Raw genomic sequence first — 26,356 nt, forward strand, 5'->3', positions numbered from 1 at the left:
AAACCTTTATACTTCGATTGTTTATTGCATATGGCCCCCTCTGAATGCTCTGAACCTTTGCAGAAGAGATACTAAACATTTTGAATACTCACTTCCAAACAACTGTATTTCTTCTTTCTTCTTCTACCATATGTTATATAGGGCTTTGAATAGTAATGGGCACGTGAAGGTGGAAAAATACAACTTTCAAAAATGTAAGCAGCTGTGTGCAATGTAAAGTTAATCAAGAGCCATGGAAACCACCTTAACTTGACACATTATTCTAAAACATGCTTCCATCTATCCAGTTCCTACAAGAGGGCAGAGTCAGCTCATTCCAGTGTTAGTCCCAGGAGACCTTAGCACATATGTGGCACTGTATTTTCTCTGTTAGGTGTTCATGTTGCTGCAACGTAAGGGCCATCAGAACAAAAAATTAGTTTAACTATCTGAGCAACTGACTGTGGGCACATAGACTACATGATATAACATATATGTCAATGTCAATGATACATACCAACTCAAACACACATACCACACATATTTAAAACAGAATCTAGGTACATGTGTACATCCCAGTCTCTTGAGCACATGGCCACATATCCAATTACAGTTGACTATGAGAGTATGCAATCAACATGTACATTCTACCTTCAGTTATCCATTCTGGAGCACACAATGATCAACACCTGAGGGTGATCCTTGTAAAAAGAAAATAAGAATCGAATGGAAATAAAATGTAAACAGAGTTTCAGATTTTTCTCCCCAGATTTAGACTTAAGGGAATTCATTTAATTCTCATTAATAAAAACGTTACTTAAGCAATCATAAAATTCATATTCAATCTGTACTTAGATTCCATTCTAGCTTATTATCTTCTATCACACATTCAGGACATTAATCAGCATGCATTGAACGTGTGGAATTCATTATTCTGGAGAAGTTATATGAGCCAAAATTACAAATACGAAAACAAATAGAAAAGCCAAACTGATCTACACAAAATAACTATTTCAGAGGGAAAAACTAGATGTTTCATGTCTGTTTCTCACACTGCGAAGAGGCAAGAACTGAGTTCTATCATCACACAAGAGGCATATCGGACCTGAAAAGAACAACACAACACCCAAGTGTTGTCAAACTAAGAGAGAAACTGAGTGTTGTGGGAAAGTATATCAGACCGGAAGCCAGGAGGTCTGATCTTCGTTCTGACTCTACCACTACCACCTTCAGGTGAACGAGCCAGTCCTCTGGCTGGAAGGCACATTCCAGATTGACATTCCTAAAGCCCCTACCTGACTTCCCCATTGCCACCCCTATGACTTGCCAGCCCACCCCAAAACCCCTTCTCAACGTGGAAGACTAAGTGATCCTGATAAAGCCTAAAGCAAATCTTGCCCTCTTCTCTCCAAACCCTCCATGGTTTCCTATGTCTTTAAGAGGAAAAGCCAAAATCCGAAACCAAGATCGTGGCCTGGGATCACCACACAATTATCATCTAAGCTAGAACACTTTGGGGAGTGAGATCAGATGCTAAAATAACTGAGGGGTTAATCCCGCCTATCCCGGACTAACTGGGGTGGATGATTGTCCTACACTAGGCTGATATCATCTGACACTGTCCTAACCCCCACATATTCATCTGAATCCTTCCACTCACTCTGATCTCCTCACTAGGTCACTAAATGCCACTCCTTCTCCTTCCCCAAGGCCTTCGCACTTGCTGTTTCCTCTGCCAAGAGGCCTCTTTCATCAGATGGACACATGCCTTCCCTTTCTTCCCCTCTGTCAAAGGTCACCTTCTCGGGGCAAGCTTCTCCACTGCTCTATCCACCTTCCCCAGTTTATTTTTTCCCTTGGCCCTTGTTTCTGCAACTCAATACATACCTCAGAGACTTCTCTTGTTCATGGACTGGCTAAAATAGAAGTTCTATGAAGCCTATTTGATTACTGTTAAGATATTGGCATATAGTAGATGCTTAGTAAAAATAGATGTGAATAATAACTAAAAATTGTAATCAGTCTTAAGAATATGGACTTTTCATTCTCTCTCTTTTTTTTTTTTTCACTGTCGCTACTGCCTCTTCTCACCAACAGTAAATTTACCTTCTTATTAATGTTGCTCCTAGGCCATGACTTAACATTGGCTTGTATTCATTTCATGTATACCAACTGATAGGGTCAGAAAGCAACTGATATATTCTTAATGGAAAAGAAGGAACTATGAAGAGCTACAGTTCTTAAATGAACCCTTGGGCTCTTAATCTATGAGTAAAACTCAACGCTCAGCTTTTGTAAAGGAAGGGCTTTGAACGGGTTTTGTACATGCAGGTATTAATTCCTCCAACTCTGCTGTTCTCGAGGCTACTGAAACGCATCATCAGATAACCAATTTGCAAACATCTTAGAAGAGCCAAGGTGGGTTTCTGCAGAGAAATCATGCCATACAAACCTACTATCTGCCCATGCAGGAGGAATGTCAGCTTACTAAACAAGAAAGCCATCTGATGTACTCCAAGGGGAATACCCATAACACACCCTGTGATAAGCTGAGCATAAATAATAATCTGAGCCAGAAATTTTTAAACTATGTCCCATGGAACCTAAGAAATTATCACATTTGTTGTACAGATTGATTATGGTATTATACTATATTACATATTTTGCATATTTATATAATTGAATGTATGTGTCAATAAAACTTTTTTTCAGGAAGCAATGTGCACATTCAAATGTTTTATATATATTATATATATATATACATATATATATATTTAGATATTTATCTTAACATACATAGTAGAGACCTCACTGCATTAACCAGCCAAATTATATCATTTATGTTGGTTTCAAGATTAAAAAAAAAACTTCAGAATTGAGGGTGAGCAGTTTAAAGCCTGGAGCTATATACAAATATTCATTTCTACAAAATAGGATTTTCTCACTCCTCTCTGATCAAACTGTAGTACAAAACATTCAATGGTTAAACCTGATAAGATCATGAACTGAAATCTCAAATTCATATTATTTCTGTTCACTTAAATAGTATCATAATTCTCTTTATAAACATTTTTCTATTTTTTAATTTTTTAAGTGAAATCAGGATCTATCTATTTTTTTTTTACCAAGAATCCTTTTATTTAGGGTATACAAACTTCATGCATTTATATATACAAATTTAGTGATTCTTACCACCCTACCCTTCCTCCCACCCTTTTCCTCCTCCCTTCCCTATTCCCATTCTTATTTTTTACAAGTATTTATTTTTCAATTAACTTTACATTCATAAGATTAACCCTAAACTAAATAAAGAGTTCAACAAGAAGTATGAAGAAAAAGAAAAAAAAAAACAACTGTTCCCCAACAGTTGAGGTAAGAGCTGTTCAGTCATCACATCTCAACATGGCAATTTCACTCCTTGTTCTTTTAGATAGTCTATTAGTTACCACAGATCAGGGAACACATATGGTATTTGTCTTTTTGGGTCTGGCTTACTTTACTAACCATAATGGTTTCCAGTTGCATTCATTTTGTTGCAAATAACAGGATTTCTTTTTTTTTTTATTACCACTGTGTAGTATTCCACAGTGTACATATCCCATATCTTCATTCAGTCTTCTATTGATGGACATCTGGGTTGATTCCATATTGCTGTTTTTTGCTGACTGCTTCCTAAGCACTTGACATTGACTTAATATTTTCATATATTATTTCACTTGATGCTGTCATTGAGCCTCAAATCATGTGGGGAATGAGAATCACAGTTGAGTATCAAACCAGAAACATATGATAAAAAGACAGTATTGTTCTCACTTCTTTTTTTTTTTCCTTTTTGGAACTTTTAAGGATGAGATTACCAGAACAAAAATGGGAGTAGATGTGGGTAATTCCAATCTGTCTTCATATTAGGGGTTACAAAATAAATCTGAAAGGCATATCAGTTATTCACCAATTCATAAAACTAAGGTGGGGAAATCCACTTTTATCCCATGAAGCACAGTTGTCTTTCCATGTAGACAGAAGAGGTGGTTTTGAAGTTGTTTTTCGTTATTTGCTAACTGGCCTGTGTTACCTCACAGCTTATCTTTGGACTCACTGGATGAGGTTTGCTCTTCTATAATGCTCTTTCCTTTCCATTCCTTTGTTCATATGCTATTCCTAACTCAAAGCCTACTTGAAGCATTATGTCTTCTCTGAGATGTTTTTCTAGAAATTCAGCTCCAACTGATATCTCTGTGCTCCTAAATGATTTTTCATATCAATCTAGGCCTCTGTATAGAAATATAGATTGCTGGGCCCCATCACAGACAGGTAAATTAGAATCTCTAGGTCATGCTTTCTCAACTTTAACACTATCACCACTTTGAGCCAGATAATTCTTTGTTAAGGGAGCTGTCCTGTGCATTTGGGGATGAATCACAGCATTCCTTGTCTCTACCCATTAGAAAACAAGAGCACTCCCCAATTAGAAGAATCAAAAATGTCCCCGGATAGTGTTAAATGCCTCCCAGAGGCAAACTTGCCCTTAGTTGAGAATGATTGTCCTGGAAGAACAGTCCAGGATTCTGCAATCTTGATAAGTTCTCCAAGTGATTCTGATAAGCAGGCAGACAACTATGGGTAACTTGTTATTTTGTGGTTGTTGAAAACAACATGTATAAATCAAGAGGGAATTATGATTCCTGACACACTAAGTTTATCCCCTCTGCTACATGCAATTCTAGAACCTAATAGTTATGAATAGTATATTTTCACATTTTGTGTGAATCCCTACTCCTCATATCTTACTCCAATGTCCAGAGATATTTTATGATCTTTGCCTGCTTGTTGCTACAGCTTCGGTTACTCACTTCCTGCATTTCCTATCAATTAGTCTTATGGAATCTCACTCTTCTTATTGCCAAGCTGTATGTGTCTTCAACATCTTCTGGCCATCACCATTATCTAAAGCTAATTTTGTTTTGTTAGTTTATTTGACCATGTGGGCCACATGCTAAATGATTCTTAAGGATGTTTCTACCCTCCTAGTTCACAGAGTTCTTAAGCATTTCTAAATACTTGGCTTGTCCCTGAGGGTTCATGCATTGGAAGCTTCATGTGCAATATAGTGATGTTAAGAAGTAATGGAGTACTTTGACTAAGACCCTGTGTGAATAAGATTGAAGTCAGTGAACTCAAAAGGCTTCCATAGCCTTGGCAACTCATGACAAGAGCCTAGGGTGATTACTGATGCCATAAACAAGAGTGTCAAATTGTTAAGTCAACAGCAGGAGTCACTGTGCACTTACTCCCCATGAAGGATCTCTGTCCTTAATGTGTTGTTCAATGTGCATTAATGCTATAACTAGTACTCAAACAGTATTTTACACTTTATGTTCTGTGTGGGTGCAAACTGTTGCAATCTTTACTTAATATATGCTAAACTGATCTTCTGTATATAAAGAGAATTGAAAATGAATCTTGATGTGAATGGAATGGGAGAGGGAGCGGAAGTTGGGAGGGTTGCAGGTGGGAGAGAGTTATGGGGGAGAAAAAGCCATTGTAATCCATAAGCTGTACTTTGGAAATTTATATTTACTAAATAAAAGTTTAAAAAAAAAGTAATGGAAGGCTGGTGCCATGGTTCACTAGGCTAATCCTCTGCTTGCAGCGCCGGCACACTGGGTTCTAGTCCCAGTTGGGGCGCAGGATTCTGTCCCGGTTGCTCCTCTTCCAGTTCAGCTCTCTGCTGTGGCCTGGGAAGGCAGTGGAGGATGGCCAAAGTGCTTCAGCCCTGCACCCACATGGGAGACCAGGAGGAAGCACCTGGCTCTTGGCTTCGGATTGGTGCAGTGTGCCAGCCATAGCGGCCATTTAGGGGGTGAACCTATGGAAGGAAGACCTTTCTCTCTGTCTCTCTCTGTCTCTCTCACTGTCTAACTCTGCCTGTCAAAAAAAAAAAAAAAAAGTAATGGAACTTCTAAGAGGTGGGTCCCAGAGGGAGGTCTTTAGGCCATTGAGGGCACTGTCTTCCAAAGGGATTAAGGTAGCTCTCATGGGACCCTGGTTAGATCTCAAAGCAAGCCGGCTGACCCTAGCATCATTTGTTAGCTTCCAGTCTTGCTCTGTGATTTCTCCTTCTCACATGCCCTCCCACTATGATGTCATTGCCCATGTGATGCAGCCACAGGGCACTTCATAAGAGCTGACCCGATGCCAGAATGATTCACTGGAACCTCCAAAATTGTGAGTGAGAGAATCATTTTTCTTTATACATTACCAAGCCTCTGGTATATCGTTATAGCAATGGAAAATGGTGTAATATGCAAGACTTCTTAAGTTTTATATAAATTTAGTTCAAAAAGTGTATCAAGGACTTATAACATCTTTATATTTGTATGAAAGAGGCAGGAAGGCAATATATAGATGCTGAATTAGACTGCCTGGTTTTGGATCTGAATTTATCATTTACAAGGTGGGTCACCTTCAGCAAGTTACTTAACATTTCTGTGTTTCAGGTTTTGTCTGAGAAGCATATTATAAATAATAAGACATATAATATAGAGTTATTTGGAGAATCAATTATGCTAATCCATGCAAATTTTACAGAATAGTGTCTCATAATTAGGACTTATGTTTGCTATTATTAGTATTAGTAGCACCCTCAAGCACTACATTGAATTCAAAATAAGTGAAACAAAATGTATTTTTTGAGAAATAACTCACAATAGGTTGAACATTTAAAGCAGACTTTCCTATATAGATAGAATATGAGCAAAGGGGGAAAGGTTGGACATTTTATCAGCCAATACAATACAGAAACTGTGCAATATCAAAAATATTAAAGACAGGAATTCTCAGAAATCTCTAGGTTGTATAACGTCAGCGACTTAGTTAATTGACAAGGCTGATACACTGGAATTAACAGGCATGATTTGACATGATCACTGACTACATGCAGGTTTACTGCATGGAATGATGACCTGAAATCCATACAACAGTAGACTGTAATAACTATTCTTGACACACCCTCTATTTGGACACCTACACGCAGATCTATAGCATATTTACAATGAAAATCTATATCACTTTTACATGCACGTTTACATATATATATGTGTATATATATGTGTGTGTGTGTGTTATTACTGGCACATACTAACTGAGTGTCTACTATATGCAATAAAGATGCTTTCTAGAAACTTAAATTTTAGTTTAGTGGTAATAGGATGAAAAATAATAAATCAATCAGTATCTTCCAAATACAATAGATGGTGAGAGGGAGCAAGGGAAGGCATTTGAAGCAGTAAGCCATAATAGTTCAAAAATCAATGTTCTACGCAGAAAGATAGTAAGAGTAAATTTAAATCCCCTAAGATAGAAACTTGCAATGAGCAATAAATTAATTCTTCAAAATTCACAGTTAAGTATAAGCAGGAGGGGGTAATAGTCAAAATATTTAACAAACATTGCGTATGAACATTAATCAATTAAAACAGAAGCACCAGAACCTCAGACAGGAGGCCTACTGTAAATAACTCCTAAGACTTTATTCACAAATTAGCAGATCATATTTACCTTAGGCATGAAAGTGTTTTTAGACTGCCTGTGTAAGAAATGTTTATAATAATTTCCTATTAAAACCAACAAATTGTCTATAGGACAGTATACTTTCTGCCTGCAAAAAGTGCTTAGAAAGCACACAGAAAGGTCAGTGCTGCTCGTTCATAAAGACTTAGCACCAGGAGATACGTGTGAAATCACAGTCACAGAGCCCTGACACCTGGATCTGTATGTTGCAGCAGGTTGAATACACTAAGACACAAGCCATGTCAAATGATCTGATTACTGCACCATCCTGGCAACAGCACCAGAAGGAGAGAAAGTTCTCTTAAGGTGGTTGGACGCTATTCAGTGGCAATGCTAGCCTCTCCGTGGGGTCATCTAGGGTGAAGGAAATCAAAGTGTGCTTCTTGGTAATCCTTTATGCTATTCCTGGCCCTTCCCCAAGAGGGAGGAGCCCTTTAAAGCCAGGGATTGGGTATTAGACTCCTCGAACAACTATCATGTTCCACTCAAGTGTTCTGTACAGAGTAGTGGGTTGTCAGTAGTCACTTGCCAGATACATAAGAGAAGTTCATTTTCTCAATGATTTTGTATCTAAGTATTCTACATGGGTTTAGGTTTCCAAAGCATCTGGATATATTTGCAATCTCCTAGGATTTAGAGATTTCTTTTAACGCCAGACTGAGCACACTCTTTGTGAAGAATCTCTAAATACTTTCTATTGACTCAGTCATAAACACAGCTCCATTCATGATTATCAGTTATTTATATGCATATGTGGTGAGCATGCACATAAGGTAGCATATGACAGCAGGTTAGAAAATGTGGCTAATGACACCAAAGGGGATGTTTTAAAAAGTGAACTCGATGCAAAAAGCATATGGCCCTATCCCAGCATGGGAATGACATGTACAAACTAACATGGATAAAAATGTAAGCCTTACAGAACAAGGGGGAAATCAAGTCATTTGTCGTCCTGTCATTTAATAGCTCTACCAACAGGATTCCGTAACATAGAAGCACCAAGCTGCAAAGGGTCAACTCATTTAACAGCACAATTGGGGAGATGAGAGAACTAACACCCAAAGAGTCAAACGTCTGCATCTCCTCTGGGCCAATAAGCTCCCTAGTCTTGCTAATGTACCATCTTACTCTACAAGAATAAAAGAAAAGTAGCAAATACTCTTGTCATTTTTCTTCCTTAAGCCTCAACGTTACTTAAAATATTATAAATAAGGAATTCCAATATACTGACCTCTAAAGAAACACTGGACAACTAGACTATAATTATCCATTTTCAAGTCTGTGTTTTTCAATAGATCATACACTTTGGGGAAGTAGGAATCAGAATTTCAGCATCAAAATGAGTGTCAAACATGCTAACAAATATTTATTATTGACTGTGTACCAGTCATTATTGAAACTCGGGATATAGTAGTGAACAAAATAGTTAAAAATTCCTGCCTTCAAAGGGCTTATTCTAACAGGGGAAGACAGATGATTGACAAAACAAATTACAGTAAGCAAAATAAAAGACCATGAGTAATACATGAAAGCAACAAGAGTTTTACTTGCACTTCAGCAAAGCCAAGTGCATCTAAACATCAGATCAGCTTACAAAAACAGAGCATGAACATTCGTCTTACCAAGGTTTCAAACTGGGATGGAAACGCTTAGATCTCTAAAACTGGAGAAAATATAATTCCTCATACAAAAACCTGACTCAAGGAACAGCCTCCTGCTATCTTTCACGCAATGTGACAGAGACCTAGAAAGCAATCACTCTCAGTTTTGGCTACATAATAGAATCAAGCGTGCATTTAAAAATACTTACATCTGAACCCTACTCCAGAGCAATTAAAGCAGTATCTTTGGAGATGGGATTTAATATTCTTAAAGCTCTCCAGGCAGGAATGGAGGCCAACACTGAGACTCACTCCTGGAAAAGACTGAATGGTGCAGTCTTTGAGGAAAGATTAAAATGGTCGCTCTCATCTATCTTGTGGGCTGAAGCAGAGAATGCTAGCCAGTGAGTTAGGCCCAGCAGATCCGCACTGAGACACCCAGAATCCCTCCTGTGCTGCCGAGAGTGTGGACGCTTCATCTCCATCCACTACATCTCCAACCTGGTCCCCTTCCCTAGAGGATTTTCTTCTCAATTACTGTTTCATTACTTCCAAGTCCATTAAACACATTTCTAGGTGTATGACGGGGACAGCCACCAGCCAGGAATCTCACGACTACTACCTTCAGGCTGGCAAGCTTTTCTTAAAAAGCCATTATAGATGATATTAGGGTTGCTTCTGACTGTAGGCCAGGCATGAGATCATAAATGTAAAGAGAAAAGGATACTCCGGGAATCCATATAGTGGATGCTTTCTGTTCATAATACGTGAGGAAGTTTCAAAAACATCATGGGAAAATGAAATTAAAATATCAGTTGATTTTATTGCAAAAAAAAAAAAAAGGAAATTTGGGGTGGCATTGTGGCACAGAGCGTTAAGCAACTGCTTGTGATACCGGTTTTCATACTGGGGTGCTGGTTCAAGTAGCAGCTGCTCCATTTATAATCTAGCTTCCTGCTAATGCTCCTGGAAAGGAAACAGAAGATGATCCTAATACATGGCTCCTGACACAAATGTGGGAGACCAGCGCAGAGTTCCTGGCTCTTGACTTTGGCCAGGCCCAACCCTGGCTGTTGGCCATTTGGAGAATGAAATAATAGATGTAAGATCCCTCTCTCTGTCTCTGTCTGTCTCTGTGTGTGTGTCCCTCCTTCTCTCTCTGACACTATACCTTTCAAATAAAATAAATAAATCTTTTATAAAATTGAAATTTTATATTTTTTCAAAGCATATATTTTTTCCATGAACTTTTGAAAGACCTCTTGAATGTATGGATGTTACATTTTCTGGCATCAAAATAGATTTTTCTTTTACTTACATTTTTCATGAACTTTTTCAAATGCATATATATACATAGATAAATATATATATTAGAATTAAATGCATTTGTTAGAATCAAACACATCCATTAAATGTTTTTAAATATGTCAAGAAATATACCAAGAATTAGCCCTCATCTAGTCTAATTATTCATGCATATTTAGAAACATCTGAAAGGATAAACACCAAAGTATCCCAAAGACTTGAGACTTCAGATATCTGTAAGTGAATGTGTCTTTTTCCAATCCTTCTATTAAGGGCATATTTGTACTCATAAATGAAAAACATAAAAACAAAAAGTCAAAGCAAGCATGTTTGTGTGTGTAGTGTGGGAAGAGAGAGTCAAGAGAAAAAGCGTAAGTGTGTTTAAATAATTAATCAAGGTCAGTCCAGGTTTACTCAATTTCGTGGCCTCTGCTTTGAATTTGCCATCCTGGGGCCTTAATTTTCTCGTCTGAAAAAGACAGCAGTGAAATCTTCCATGGCTATCTTATAAGGTTATTGGATGTATAAAAAGCACAATAATGATGTGCTTTGAGCAAGAGTTAAGAAGCATTATATAAAAATGTAGTAGTAAAGATTCATGCATCTCAAATAAAATCATTCAAACAATATTTATTGAATTTGTACTCTACTCATACAGTTGAATATTTGAATTAAATGTATTACTTCCGCACAAGACTTCATAACAGAAAGCAGACTATAACAACCTGGAAAAAAGAATACAAAACTTTTCTAAGGTTTTATAGCGAAGCTACAGAAATGGAAGAGAAACCATAATGTCCTAGTGTTAGCCCTCTCCTGAAGTCTCTGCCACCCTAGCTGATGCAAACAGCTGTAGTCAACCTTCCCAGATCTGTTTATTGGCATTATATCAGCCAGCTGTAACCTGCTCAAGGCTGAATGATCCGATGCTATTATCTAGGAGTGACCCTGGAGAAGATCCTTTCACCTCCAGGCACAATATGGAAACATCACACCCTTGATAACAAAATAGCCAGTGTCATTACAGCATCAGTCGCTGCTCAAACTCTGTCCCTGGAAGAACACTCATCATTCCTGAAACATTATTCCAGGACCTCTCATTTTGCTTCTGGTTCTGTCAATGTCCATTGTGAATATTTCCAAAGTAGTAGAATCACAAATCTTAATGGGAGTTGACTTTAGAAGGATGACGCTCAAGTTCTAATCCTTTGTGGGCACACATATGGCTTTGGGCAGGCATTTGGGTCCTGTGACCCAGTCCTGGCAACCCTGAAACTGGAGCTAGCATAGCCCTGTAATAAGGAGTAAGTGAGTTATTGGGTATAAGGGGCACCATGAAACACCATATGATATTTCCACTATTTCTCTAATGGCCCTTATTTAAAAACATTTCAAAATGTTATATTGTCAATAAGAGAACAAAACTTGAGAAGAAATCCTAAGAAAGGTTAGGCTATAAAAATGTCATCTATTTCCTAAAATGAGCCATATCACAATCTTTACACTGGCTAAATTTCTTTTACATAATAATTACTACATAGCTACTTAAATAATACATTTGTTTATGATAGCTAGAAAGGACTCATAGATACTGCCTTCTCATTAGAGTAGCTGAACTAGGACAAAAATATCATTTAAAAAATGAAGAACCATCAACTCACAGAAAATATAAACAGGGGATGTATATGATAAAAGAAAAGTTTCATGCAATGATCAAGTAAAGAAAGAATTCATCTGTTAGGAAAAACAGTCTTCAGTAAATTTAGTTGGCCTCTTACTTAAATTCTTTATAATATTTTAGAAACAAAGGCAGAGAGGGGCTGGCGCTGTGGCACGGTATGTTAATCTTCCACCTGCGGCACTGGCATCCCATATGGGCGCCAGTTCTAGCACCAGCTGCTCTTCTTCCAATCCAGCTCTCTGCTATGGCCTGGGAAAGCAGTAGAAGATGGCTCAAGTCCTTGGGCCCTGCACCCGTATGGAAGACCAGAGGAAGCTCCTGGCTCCTGGCTTCGGATTGGCCCAGCTCCAGCCATTGTGGCCACTTGGGGAGTGAACCAGTGGATGGAAGACCTTTCTCTCTGTCTCTCCTCTCACTGTCTGTAACTCTTAACTCTCAAATAAATAAATAAAATCTTAAAAAATAAATAAATAAACAAGCCGGTGCAGTGGCTCACTAGGCTAATCCTCCACCTTGCGGCGCCGGCACACCGGGTTCTAGTCCTGGTCGGGGCGCCGGATTCTGTCCCGGTTGCCCCTCTTCCAGGCCAGCTCTCTGCTGTGGCCAGGGAGTGCAGTGGAGGATGGCCCAGGTGCTTGGGCCCTGCACCCCATGGGAGACCAGGATAAGTACCTGGCTCCTGCCTTCAGATCGGCGCGGTGCGCAGGCTGCAGCGCACCAGCCGCAGCAGCCATTGGAGGGTGAACCAACGGCAAAAGGAAGACCTTTCTCTCTGTCTCTGTCTCTCACTGTCCACTCTGCCCGTAAAAAAATAAATAAAAATAAAAATAAACAAAGGCAGAGAAAGAAGCCATAAGACATATTTAAGGTGACTGAAGGGGGTTGTGTTTGTGTTTTATTTGGTTTTACTCATTAATTCCTTCTTCTACTCATCCGAGGATTTAGAAGATGTTTTTACAATGGTAGGTGTCTCAGCATGAGGGGCATAGCAATGAAGATGTTGAGATCATTCCTTATCATCATCATGTTGCCCAGTAGAATCAGTGGTCTACACTTTAATCTAATTACTTAAATGCTGAATGAAAGAAAAAATAGACAACAAAATGAAATGTGAGGGAAAAAAAACAAAAATGAGAATCTGAAATGGGAATTAGAAGGAAAATGGAATAATTCGTAATTTTGCCTTCACTTTTATTTGGAAATGAAATATTCTTTTCATATACTGCTTGTTTGGGCTGTGGGCTTCAGAAAATAATTATTACCTTTGAAATCTGAATTAAAGCTTTAATCACCATTCACAACCACTCAATAGCTCTTTACTCTTGAACATTGCCAAGCTTTTCTCTGGGAGTTATAGGCATAACAAAGCATTAAAAGAGAAGTAAGATTTTCATTTTGAGCTCCTGTGACAGTGATCAGAGCAATATTGCCATAAAGGACAAATAAAAGCAACCACAATCTACCAGGGAACTAAAAAGCATATTTGCCTTTGGTAGAAATGATCATTTTCTATAAAATATAAGCATGACAGCAAGATACCGTGTTCTTTCTAGTAGATTATACAATGGATTGCATGCTATTTAATGATGACATCTTTAATCTTGGAAAAAATAACATCAAACTTATGTCAAGACAAAGGCAAGGGACAAAGAGTGACAGCAGTAGTCACTGGCTAAACTCTTGCTATACTCAAGAGAGTTGAGTGCCTTGCAAATACTATTCCCTTTATCTGCATAAAAATCTTTTGAAATAACTACATATCACCATTTTACAGATGAGAAGACTGAGGCTTAGGGAGAGATCAAGTAACTCACAACAAATGTGGCAGAGTGGGAGTCTGAACACACCCTTTTCAATCACCCTGATTTTTTTTAGAGCAGTATACCAATGGCAGACTTCAAACCCATTATATTTTTATAGGTATGAATTTGAACTTAATTTTATTTTCAAGATCTCTTTGGGGAAAACACAGTTCACTGAATATTTTTCTATGAAAAAAAAGTCACATGTTTCATTACTTTTAATGAGTTGTTGCAGTTCAGAAATTTCATTACATTCTGACAATTAAGTTGCTAATAAACTGAGGAACCACTAATTGACTTATCCATCTCAGAGGCTCAAGACCCAGCTAGCAACCTAGAAGACAATTTCCAGTACTTGGCCTGAAATCATGTGCATTTCACAAAGTACTGGCTGACTGGATTGGATTTGGGTAAAGTGCATATTGTCCTTGTACTTGACATGAACTTCTGATGAGGCGCACACATATGCACACGTTCACACACATGAGAGTGACAACATGCTGGGCCACTGCCAACTGTATTATCAGAACCAACGAGAAGATATTGTTATGCTGGGGCCAATTCAATAGCTGTGGACCCAATATCAAAAATTTATGGTAATTGAAACCACAGAATCTTAGGAAATGCAGTCAATTTTACAGAGTACCAAAAGGTCACTCTATTCAATTTATACTTGAGGCTGAGTACAATATTGCAAAAACATGTGAAAGCAAAGATCTTATGTTGTCCAGGATTCAACAATGTACTGACTATATAAGATAATTTACTGATTACCAAACAAATGTATTACCTGGGTTGAGCCTTATATTTGTCTCCCCAAGTTCTTGCAAAGAACTTAACACTGTGAAATGCATTACTAAATATGTCCACATTACCATAATAACGGCTTTGTTCCAGCTTCCGTAAGAGTGAACCCTTGTTTTGGCTCCATTTTCCACTCGCTGCAGTAAAGATGCTCTGAAACTTTGTTATCTCCTCAAACTTGTGCTTTGTCTTTTAGAGACTATTTAATAAGAACACTGAGCGAAAGATTATTTCCAAAAGCTCATGGAAAAATGGAACAAAAAGATGAGGTTAGCTTCATGCAAAAGGATTTTTTTGAGAGCCATGCCTGGTTAGTTTCATAATGACCATTCTCCGATATTGGAAAATCCTTCTTACACTGAGCCTGTTGCTACTCAAACACAGATGTGCACACGAATCCCCTCAAGATGTGAAAATGTCCCTGTGCGTGAAGAAGCCTATGCTGCAGCCTGAAATCCTGCCTCCAACACCCTTCGATGCGATGCTCAACCTGCTGGTCTCCATATCCAGTTTGACTGGCAAGATTCTAGTTTTCTCCATCAAGTGAGCCCATTTTCTCTAGTACCCAACCCTGTCACGCAGAGCAGAAAACCAGTTCACAAGGAACCTCCAATAGACAGGCAAACCGGCCTGTTCTGAATTAAGACTTAGATGTTTCCGCCCTTTTCATTAATTCTATCTCAGGTTGCAAACTGGAGGTCTCCAGCCAGAACTGGCCCAGACATAGATTTTGTTTGGCTAAAGTGGTTTTGGTCTACACAATCGTAAAAACATTATCACGTGAGATATTAACATTAAACTGGAAAATTTCATCTGAAATTTCCATGTTAAGAAAATAAACCAGAAGATCTGGGGAGACAGGGATTTGCCAAGCACCTGACTGCGTTGTCTCTATAGGTTTCCACTTTCTCATGGCCCGCCCAGCCCAGACATTGGGTTTCCATGGCCACACATATTCTCCTAGCCACTTCACTCACTCTCTCTTCTGCCTACTTCCCATCAACATTGCAAGTCCTTTCTCTCCTCATTTTCCTTTTTTTTTTTTTTTTTTTTTTTTTTTTTTTTTTTTTTTGACAGGCAGTGTGGACAGTGAGAGACAGAGACAGAGAGAAAGGTCTTCCTTTGCCATTGGTTCACCCTCCAATGGCTACTGCAGCCGGCGCGCTGCAGCCGGTGCACCGCGCTGATCCGATGGCAGGAGCCAGGTGCTTCTCCTGATCTCCCATGGGGTGCAGGGCTCAAGAACTTGGGCCATCCTCCACTGCACTCCCTGGCCACAGCAGAGAGCTGGCCTGGAAGAGGGGCAACCAGGACAGAATCTGGCGCCCCAACCGGGACTAGAACCCGGTGTGCCGGCGCCGCAAGGCGGAGGATTAGCCTAGTGAGCCGCGGCACTGGCCCTCATTTTCCTTTTTAAAATATTTGTCTCACTCTCCTACTTCCTCATTATGATCTCTCTAATATAAAATGCTTTGCCCACCTGATTTCTGCACAGAACTCTCTAAACCTTAAAATCCTGGTTGAGTGCTCCTGTTCCTTGAGATAGTGGGTAAGCACCCCAACCTAACTATTTTAAACCGTTTTAACACATGTCACATTTTACACATACTCTATGAAGCCTGGTTTTTATTTTTTTTATCAGGATGCTTTTGTGAGCCTTTATCTACGTGATAAAATAGATGGATAAAGGTACATACTATAGGTAAGCATATGCTTGCATATGTGTGCCCTTGTGCACCTAGGTGTATACCAATTATCTCAATTTTCAACTAGATTGTCACTGCTGGCAGGGAATTTATGATGCATTGTAGCATTTACAGGTTAGTAGGATGAGCTACGTGAGGGTAATTATAGTCAAAATCATTTCTTGTTTTGATTCTGGAACTATGAGAAATCTCCATTCGCAGGTGTTACTCTTCATGTAAGAGATTTGTAAAGAATTTTTTAAATTAAGTGTTTAGTATATAGAATATTGGTTTTCTATGTTGGAAGGATTCCATAGTAAAAATAAATAAATAAATAAATAAATAAATAAAGGCACAAGGGCAGGGCAGACATTTGGCTTAGTGGTTAAAATCTGGGTAAGATGTCAACATCCCACCAAGGAGAAGCCGGATTCAAGCCCTGGCTCCAGATTCTGATTCCAGCTTCCTGCTAAAGTTGGCCCTGGGAGACAGCAGGTGATGGCTCCAGCAGCTGAGTCTCTTCCACCCACATGGGTGACCTGGACTGAATTTCTGGCTCCCAGCTATGGCCCAGCCCAGTTCCAGCCATTGTAGGCACTTGGGAGTGAATGAGCAAATGGGAGATCTCTCTGACAGTCTGCCTTTCTCCATCTCTCTCTGTATCTTTCTCTGTTAGTAAAAAAAACAAGCAAAGACATGGGCACAGCTTTTAAACATTTTATAGCACGATAAAAACTAAGTACAACAGAAGTTCAACAACTTGATGGAAATGGAAATTAATAGGCAAGTTTATTTTGGTGCAAAAAATTCTGAATTCTACACAAAGTTTCTTTATAATACACATTTACCATGAACTTTTTGAAGACATCGTGTGGGCAGATTTCAAACTTTTCTGCCCCAAAATGAAGTCCTCTCTTCACTCGATTTCCCACAAACCGTATGGAATACACTTGTATAGAAAGAATCCTTTTTAGTTGAAGGCTCTCTAAAACATCTTTTGTAGTGGAAAACATGAAAGATGTGCAAGTCAGAGAGATGATACTGGAAACTGCTTATAAACGGTATTTACATCAGGAGCATTATGTATTACATGCTCTATTACAATGTGCTGAAGAATCATTGGTACTAAACAGGTGAAAAGAAGGGCTCCCTAATTTATATGTATTATGTTACTGCAGATAAATGAGATGCCATTTGCGGGAGGAAGTGAACTAAACAAATCTCTACTTTGGAGGGCAGATGTGACTCCCTATCAGAACTTGCTAACCACAGAGCCACTGTGAATGTTCAGTGGTGACGAGGAGCATGGGTTTCTGCAGGATCCTTTGCTATACCTGCTTTATACTTATACTCTGACCAAGAATATTAAGATATTCACAGGTCTCCTTTATCATCTGCCTAGAAGGACATATAAGAACTTGGTAAAATAATGCAAATGAAGAGAAAATTACTTGATAAAGCAATGCTTTACTACTTTTGGAGAATCTTCCTTGTGCAAGTCACCATGAAGAAAAGTAGGAGAGATCTGGAAAAGGCAAACAACGAAGAAGCTTAGGGTGCAGGAGCAGGAGTCAGACTGCTTAGGAACTAGAATGAGAATCTAGGGCAGCTGCCTAACTCTTCTCAGGTGCAGATCCCCATCTACAGTGGGATAATGGGGCTCAGATCCATGATGATAATAAAATACTTGCCCTATAAGTTTTTGAAAAGGCTTAATGAAATGAATTAAAACATGGAAAGGCTTAGAATACTGGCTGGCACTCATAGGACTTCCATAAATTTTAAATATTATTGATGTTTTTATTATCATCAAAGACTTTATCAGGCTGGCGCCATGGCTCAAAAGGCTAATCATCCGCCTTGCGGCGCCGGCACACGGGGTTCTAGTCCCAGTCGGGGCGCCGGATTCTGTCCCGGTTGCCCCTCTTCCAGGCCAGCTCTCTGCTGTGGCCAGGGAGTGCAGTGGAGGATGGCCCAAGTGCTTGGGCCCTGCACCCCATGGGAGACCAGGATAAGTACCTGGCTCCTGCCATCGGATCAGCGCGGTGCGCCGGCTGCAGCACGCTGGCCGCGGTGGCCATTGGAGGGTGAACCAACGGCAAAGGAAGACCTTTCTCTCTGTCTCTCTCTCTCACTGTCCACTCTGCCTGTCAAAAAAAAAAAAAAAAAAAAAAAAAGACTTTATCATCCAGTCAACAAAGTAAGACAAAAACAATGAAAATATCGCTAACTCCTCACTATGTGGCTAGTGTCAGATCAGTCACCCAGATAGTGCAGGCTAGTTTTGAGAAAAGAGAACCATTTTTAGTTTTAAGTACTATTGCCAGGAATCCAGGCAAAGGATTTCTTATCCAGCCACAGGATTTTTAGCAGCGCTATATCATTTTGGTCATAGAAATCCCTTTGATGACTATTTCAAAAGAGAACTCACCAAATGTTTGGATATATGAAAGCGTTCAGGTTCTCCCTCTGACCTGGGAAGGAAGGCACATTGTAAGCATATCTACACTCTCACATAAAACTTGTTTATACACCTAGTCAATTACCAGAAATTCATGCAAGCTTGCAGTGGACTCCCAGCTGTGCCTAGCCCGCCTGTGAGTGCTTGCAGTCAAGAAGTTCCACAGGCTTAGCAGAGAAACATAGCTTGAAAAAAGAATTAAAAACTCCATACACAAAGGTGGCCTTGTCCCATCAAGAAGTGTTTTCATACTGAAAAGCAAGCACGCACCAAAATGTCTGCTTCCAAAGCAAGGCTGCTCGCTAAAGAATGCTTAGCAATGTGTATTGCAAGTCACTAATATGATCTTTGTGAGACGTAAACATTGGCTAAGACCCAGATGAATAAAAGGCAGGCATCAAGAAAAACAGAGAAAGAAAGGAAAAGGTCTTTTTCAACATTACATAACATGGAATCTTTTACTACTGTATTTTTAAGACTCTTCCCACCCATGTCATCCTTATTGTCTTAGAAGAGTCTACCTTTTGACACTCGAGACAAACTGTTTTCAATATGAGTTATATATTTAAATACTTATTTTTTACTCCAAAGAGTTGGTAATGTCAACACAGCGCACGTTCAAACAGCACCTGTTGAATATGTTGACAATGGTTGAGTTAACCCAAAGCTCACATGAGGCCAGTGAGTTCCTACTATGCTGACATGTCTTTAAGTGTTGTGCTTTGCGTAATATGATCAAAAATAATTTCAGACTTATTTAATTCCTCATTTTGCATTCTTTCTCCACTGACATAATAACCACCTACTATGCTTCTGACACTAAGTAACAGAGCTGCATTTAGTGAAAAGTCACAGGCCAGACCTCCAAACAGCTTCCCATCCCGCGTGGCAGGCAGGGCAGATTAGAAAGAGGCAGATTGAGGAATCATGAGAAAAAGCACAGCTGCTCCAGGCACAGGGGTAGGCACCTGAGCTGTCCTAGGACACCTGAGGTTGACAGGTGGCGAGAAGTCTGTAGCAGGGGAAATCTGGCTGATAAAAGGAACCAGGCAAGCAAAAAAGGTGCATAAAGAGATACGTTACAACAAAATAACACATTGTGACTTCCAGCCAGAAAAACCCAAAAGGTGACCGGACCAGACGTAGGGTAGATAGGCAACTAACAGCCATCAAACAAATGAATGCTTACACTACTGTTATATTGTGGGACTCATTAGACATGTAACTACCAGTAGGTTTCTCTCAGCCTGCACCAAAGAAAAGTATGGTATTTGGAGGTTTGCCACCACAGTTATAACATAAAAGGAAACGCTTATATCCCCTATCCTCATCCAGTAGCGCTCACACAATAGATATCAGAGCTTCCTGCCTTTGCAGAACTTGCCACCACACCATAAAGGAAAATCAAACAGCAGTTGTTGAAAATGCCAAACGCTGAACTTTTGCAGCCAGCACTCTGGGTGAGGATTCTGTGTGCAGATATTTTCTGTAGCGTGGGCCTCTGCTTCCTGGTTTCTGCTTACCAGGACTCATTAGTCATTGCAAACATCATTGACTAAATGTGGCTTACTTTAACATACAAAATGCCTCTGCATCTTGATGCTCATCAGCCACAACAGAGGGAGGCCCGGGCGGTGCTCAGTGCTGCAGGGCACTCTGAGATGTCACCCTGTGGTCGCTTGTCTTCCCTGCAAAGGTTACATTTCATGACAGAGATTATACATCTTGCCCGTTCTAGGATTGCTTTTGAAAATTATGCCCTAATGATAGCCACTCAAGCAGTAGCTTAGTCATTTCCCTTGGAATCTGTCTAGAGGAACCCAACTAGAGCACTTTTCCAACAAGCGTGCACTCCATGCACACCATGTGCTAGGAATGGTGCTAAGTATAGGGTACGGCGGCCTACAGAACAGACGTGGCCCTTCCCACATGGAATTTACCTTCAACTAAAGGTACACTCTGGATCCACACTAGGCAGCCAGCAAATGGAAACCCTACTCTGCCCTCATCACCGAGGGGTGGGCACAGAGCCCAGGGACAGCTGTTGGACACTCCCTCGCTGGAATTTGAATCTTGAGCCAAATTCTCATGGAGTTTGTTCCCAAGGACACTTTTGATTGTACAGACCTACCCGAGAAGTCCAGGGTGTTGGGTGTTCTGACCACATGTCATTTATTGACTACCAATTAAGTACAAGCATTGACCTAAGCACTTCCCTTATATTATTTCTATATATATTATCTGAAAACATAAAAAGAATGAGAAGGCTAATATTTCTTGGCAGACATACCTGAATGATTTCTCAGGGACAGCAAATCTATGTAATGACAGAATGTAATGCAACACATCCCTCCACATCCCCACAGCCACACACTGCTAGGCCCAGAAAAGACACTTATCATAGAAGCTCTGTAAATGTTTCTGGAATTGTGTCGACACAGAAAAGGCAATTAATGCTCCATGACAAATACCAATGTGGCACAGAGATCAGGGATGAAATTTAAAAATATATATATATTTAGTGTATGTATAAGGGTACTTCAAAGAGTTCATGGAACAGTAAAATTAAAAGATAAGTTTATCATGGTACAAAAAATGTTGAAGTCAATATAATTTTTTTATAAAATATGTATTTTCTATGAACTTTCTAAAGACTCCATGTATATATAAGATAAAAAGGTATGCATATATATATGTAAAATAATAAAATAACTAAAACTTAAGGACTACATGAAATTTCAGAGGCTTGCCACTGGGTGGTAGGATTCCCATTATTTAGTTGGGAACAAGAATCCCTATTACTTTCCGTAATGTCAAGCATTGGGTGCTGACAAGATCCTTCTCCCAGCTTTAAGACACTTAGCTGTCAGGAGTTGTTTCTTGACTGCTCAATGTGTTTTAATAGTAATGATTTCCTTTTACAAAATTGTCCTCTACTGGATAAACCCTGAGAGCCGACAGGGTTGACCACCCCAAGACCAGCACACAACTCTAGGGAATCCTGTTGAAATCAGCTTCATGACCTGAAATCTCCTGCAATTTAGTTCCAGGCTCCAGATACCTTTGTTGCTAAGGCTCATTCAACACCCTCTCATCAATTCCTTCCTTTCCTCAATTCCATCAGCCATGGTATCCTTCTGTGCTTCTGTTTGAAAAGGCTAGGCTACAGTTCAGTTTTTAAAATTTTATTGTCTGTAACTAAACAATTCTAAATCATAAATCCCAACTACTAAATTATAAATCTAGTTTATTGTAGCTAATTTTTAATGGTTTCCATGGGATGAAATGGTTCTTGGAAAAGTAAATGCTTTGATAATACTCCTTTTACAATCTTCATACATGTGTTTATAGATGAAAGGCAAATGCCATCACCTCGAGGTGTTTATAGACCCTGCATTCCTTTTGTACAAAACCAGTTATTGCATCCCTACTCTGTTCCAGTCACTGTACAAAGCATGTCATTGCATTATCTCATTCAGCTCCATCAACAACCCTCCAATACATCAAACCCCTTAGAACATCAGCTCCATAAGGGCCAGGTTTTTTACTCCCCTTTTCACAACGGTATCCCCAGAAGACTGTCACATGCGATAAGCAATCAGCTAGTGTGTGCTGAATGAACAAGTAACCTGAAGAGGCAGGAAGTACGTTATGGAAGAAGAACCACCCATGGTGCCACTGCAATTACCTGGTAGTGCTAGGATTTGAAACACACACCTTTCTGACTCTCCTAACCATCTGATGACACTGCCTTTGGAGTCCTGGGATACAAAGAAGAGAGAGAAGGAGCCTGGGCAAGTGCCTCTGTGTGCTGGTTTCCTTGTTATAAAGTGCACATGTGGCCCTCTTTGTTTCTAAAGGTTTAAGATAGTCCATCCGTACATATGAAAGGTGCCATTTAGAGGTAATGGATCAAAATTGTGATTCTGTTGAATGTCAGAAAGCAAGAGATGGTGAGTGAAATTTCACCCTGCCATTACTAACTCATGGACCAGCAAACCCCTTAATCCCCAGACATAGTTCCTCTCCACAAACAATTCATCTTTTAGTGCCTGTAGGAAGACAGGAAGAATCAGTGAAAGTTGTAGGGACTGGCTCTGTGAGTTAAAAATAAAAATATAAATTAATGTATATAAATATATAGTTATATAAATATAAATTATATAAATTAGCAGTATAAATTTTAATTTATATTAAAGTATAAATTAATATATAAATGTATATATTTATACAATAAAACATATACTAAGAAATATAATTTAAGGTATTATTATAATAGCTGTTAATATTAGTCTGCTCTTGTACATTTTCAAATGAACCATCAACTATACAGGATTCCTAGGGAATGAGGTGATAATCAGAGCCCCATCATTTTATCAACCCTTCTGTCAGTTAGGGAAGGCCAGCATGGCTTAAAATACTAGTTCCCAGGTCAGTCCAATGCAAGGTTCTTAAGTCAGTGATGTTGTCATGACACTCAGACATGCAGCCATTGAGGAATCATTGCAGATGGGCATTCGCCTTGTCCGTTAGCTCGAGTCCACCTGAAGAATGCAAATGTAAGGGGGAAGTACTTTTAGGATTTTCTAGCAATGGAAAGAGGAAAGATGGGTCCAAAAAGGAGGAAGGAAATTGAGAAACTGAAAAGAGGAACATTAGCCAAACCTCAAATATTTAAAATAAAATGCCAAGCAAAAAAAAAAGTTTCATTATATCCTGGTCCATGGAGAGTATTCGATTAGCACAGAAAATTCAAAAAGAATGGGGGCCTGAAACAAAGGGCTCTGTGTTGGGCAATTAAGAAGTCTCAGAGTGGAGTGGTGGCTATGGACAGCGGTATAGGAAGAAGGGGACAAAAAATGAGAAGTGAGCCACTGGGTACAAACTTACATTTATACGCAGTGAGTCTAATAGACCACATGACTACAGTTCAGAAAGTTGTATTGTAGACCTAAATTTTGCTGAGAGTAGATTTTTGGTGTTCTCACCATCCATAAAACAAATCAGTATGTGAGCTGATGCATGTGCTGATTTGTTAGATTAGAGGATCATTTCACTCATGCATCTACATATCAGAACATCATACTGTTCACCTTAAAGATACACAATAACGAGTAAATATAAAAAAAAAAAATCAAAAGTAGTTTGATGGCATCAGAGGAAGACCACTGAGCCGCAGAACAGAAGAATGATGACCAATCATACTGTTCTTCAGCAAGAAGGGACCAAAAAATGAGTGGGGGCAACTGAAAACTTCTAGGTCAAGGAAACCTAAAGAAAGAGTAAAACGACGATGACTGCAGGAAGGGATGAGGGCCAGAATCCACAGCCATGGTAGTGAACCAAAGGAACTGAGTAACACAGGCCTACACTCTGCCTAATGAGACCCTTGATGATATTTCACCTGCTGACCACTGTTACAGAGCCCCTGTGAGTTGACCAGGCTCCAAGGAAAAATAATCATGACAGGTACTACTGGTTGCATTCTTAGATATTTATCTTCATCCAATCAGCACTACAGCTGTTACCATAATACCCGGATCAATAATTTGCTACCCAAACCAGAACACTATGACCTCTAAGTACCACATATTTCAAACTAAGGCCAAAGACATATAACAGCCCTTTTTCAGTGTGCTGCAGTGGGAGTGGCTGTGAGCACTCTTATGTTTAGACAGCACCAAAACATTGTTTTGTAAACATAACCAGAAATGCAAAATGGGCACCACTTTATCTTAAACATCAATTCACAAAAAAGCCTGTATTATTAGAAACAAAGAATGAGCAAGTTCACATGGAATGACTGACCTATCTGAAGATTTTGACATAGTCACGAGACTCAGTGTGGCAGCTACTCAACAGATCTTGTTACTCAGGTATTTTTTCCAGTCCCCTAGAAATATTTCTGTGATAGTTTAGAAGAACACAATTTAAATGTCATGCATGCCTGCATTCATTATTGAGCCTGCTACTATCTTTTGTGTACCAAATTTTTAACTAGAAACTGAGGAATTGCTAAAACACAAGAAACAAAAAAATATAAAAATCATCATCCCTACTTATCATTTAAATGAAGAAAGAGCATGCAGTCATATGTATTAATTGTACTCCTATTACATGCAAAGAATTGTCTATAAGAAAAAGATGAACAAGGCACAGTGTCAGTCTTAACCGAAGAGTAGAGAAAGTGAAAATAGTAAGAAAAGGAAAACTGCATAGCTATAAATGCAAAATGACTTGGTGCTAAAGGAAGTGAAATGATCAGTGTTAAGTGTGATTTATAAGAAATAGTTTGGAGAATATGCATATTTTCAATTGCATTTTAAAGTTATATTCCACATTAAACTTGTCTCTCAAGAGACTTATCTTACAGATATATTCTACTGGATCAAGTTTACAAACACATATCCAGGAGTTCAATAAAAGACTTTACAGCCAAGTTTAGGATTCATTATCAATGTTTGTAATTCCCTTCCTTCTCAACCAAATGCCAACCCAAACAGTCCACAGTATCAAAAGCATCCACACTGGCCGTGAAGGAATATCACTAAGAGGTCCTAGCCACATGATTTTAATGTCTGATTTTAAGTGCACTCCTCTGCAGATAAAAAAAAAATACCTCCAGTTGGATACTCCACAGGGCATGGGCTCTGGCCTGTTGTATAGTCTGGCAGTTTCGATTCATGCTGAACTCTCCACTAAATAACATGAAAAACACTCGCAGGAGATCAGGTGGAGTCTCTACTAGAGTTTTAGGTAGAGGTGGAATTAATCAGGGAACACTTCCTGAATTCGAGAGTTTCCTGTGATTTTAAAATTCAGGAGGATTGAAAACAAGAAGACAGAAATAATTCTAGGCATTTGGAAAATTTGAAAAAGGCTTCGAGTAGGAGGGGATGCGAAGCTGGGCGCCTGGCAATAGAGGTATTAATTAAGAGGCAGTGTAGGGAGTGGTTAAGAATTTAAGTTCTGGGATTAGGCAATCTTACTCAGCTCTTCTGGTTACATTTGGGACTTGGCCCTGGATGAGTCGCTTATCTAAGCCTCCCTTTCTGAACTGTGAGTGAGGTGCCACCTGTAAACCACCATGGTAATTATGAGAATTGATGAGATTATGATTTTTTTTTAGTTTGTTAAATTAAAATACCTAAAACTAAAAGGATTTTTGTTTGTTTTACAATAAAATATGATTTTGACCCCTGAGCCTGGCACAAAGAGCTACTATTATTTTTGGCAAGGGAAATTATCAATTTATCAAGGCAGAAGTGAAAAATCCTTACTATGTGGGGTGGAGGGGATCCCTGCCATCTCTCCTCCAAGGTATCTGCCAAGTGAGTCTGTCCCTCTAGACCTCCCTCCTCTCCAAGCCTTCCTTGGCCATGGCCAAGGCCAGTCATCATATTTTGTTCACAGACTTACAATAGCAACCACCCTACCTGACTGACAATCTACATGTGTAACATTCTGGA

General features: G+C 39.3%; 1 protein-coding gene across 10 annotated transcripts in view; it reads right to left on the reverse strand.

The window, feature by feature from the left end:
• PPARGC1A (PPARG coactivator 1 alpha) overlaps positions 1-26,356 on the reverse strand; it is a 361,394-nt gene that overhangs the window by 53,822 nt on the left and 281,216 nt on the right. For 4 of the 10 annotated variants that reach the window (XM_070069601.2, XM_070069600.2, XM_017350536.4 and 1 more), the window contains exon 3: positions 18,858-18,900. The exons of the other annotated variants lie outside the window; for them this stretch is intronic. In XM_070069601.2, coding sequence (XP_069925702.2) covers positions 18,858-18,900 — 43 coding nt within the window. The remainder of the gene's footprint in view (positions 1-18,857; positions 18,901-26,356) is intronic. 10 annotated transcript variants of the gene reach the window in all.

The sequence above is a fragment of the Oryctolagus cuniculus genome, chromosome 2 (genome assembly GCF_051225735.1).
Source record: "Oryctolagus cuniculus isolate XC-2025 breed Fujian yellow rabbit chromosome 2, ASM5122573v1, whole genome shotgun sequence".
Classification (NCBI taxonomy): domain Eukaryota; kingdom Metazoa; phylum Chordata; class Mammalia; order Lagomorpha; family Leporidae; genus Oryctolagus; species Oryctolagus cuniculus.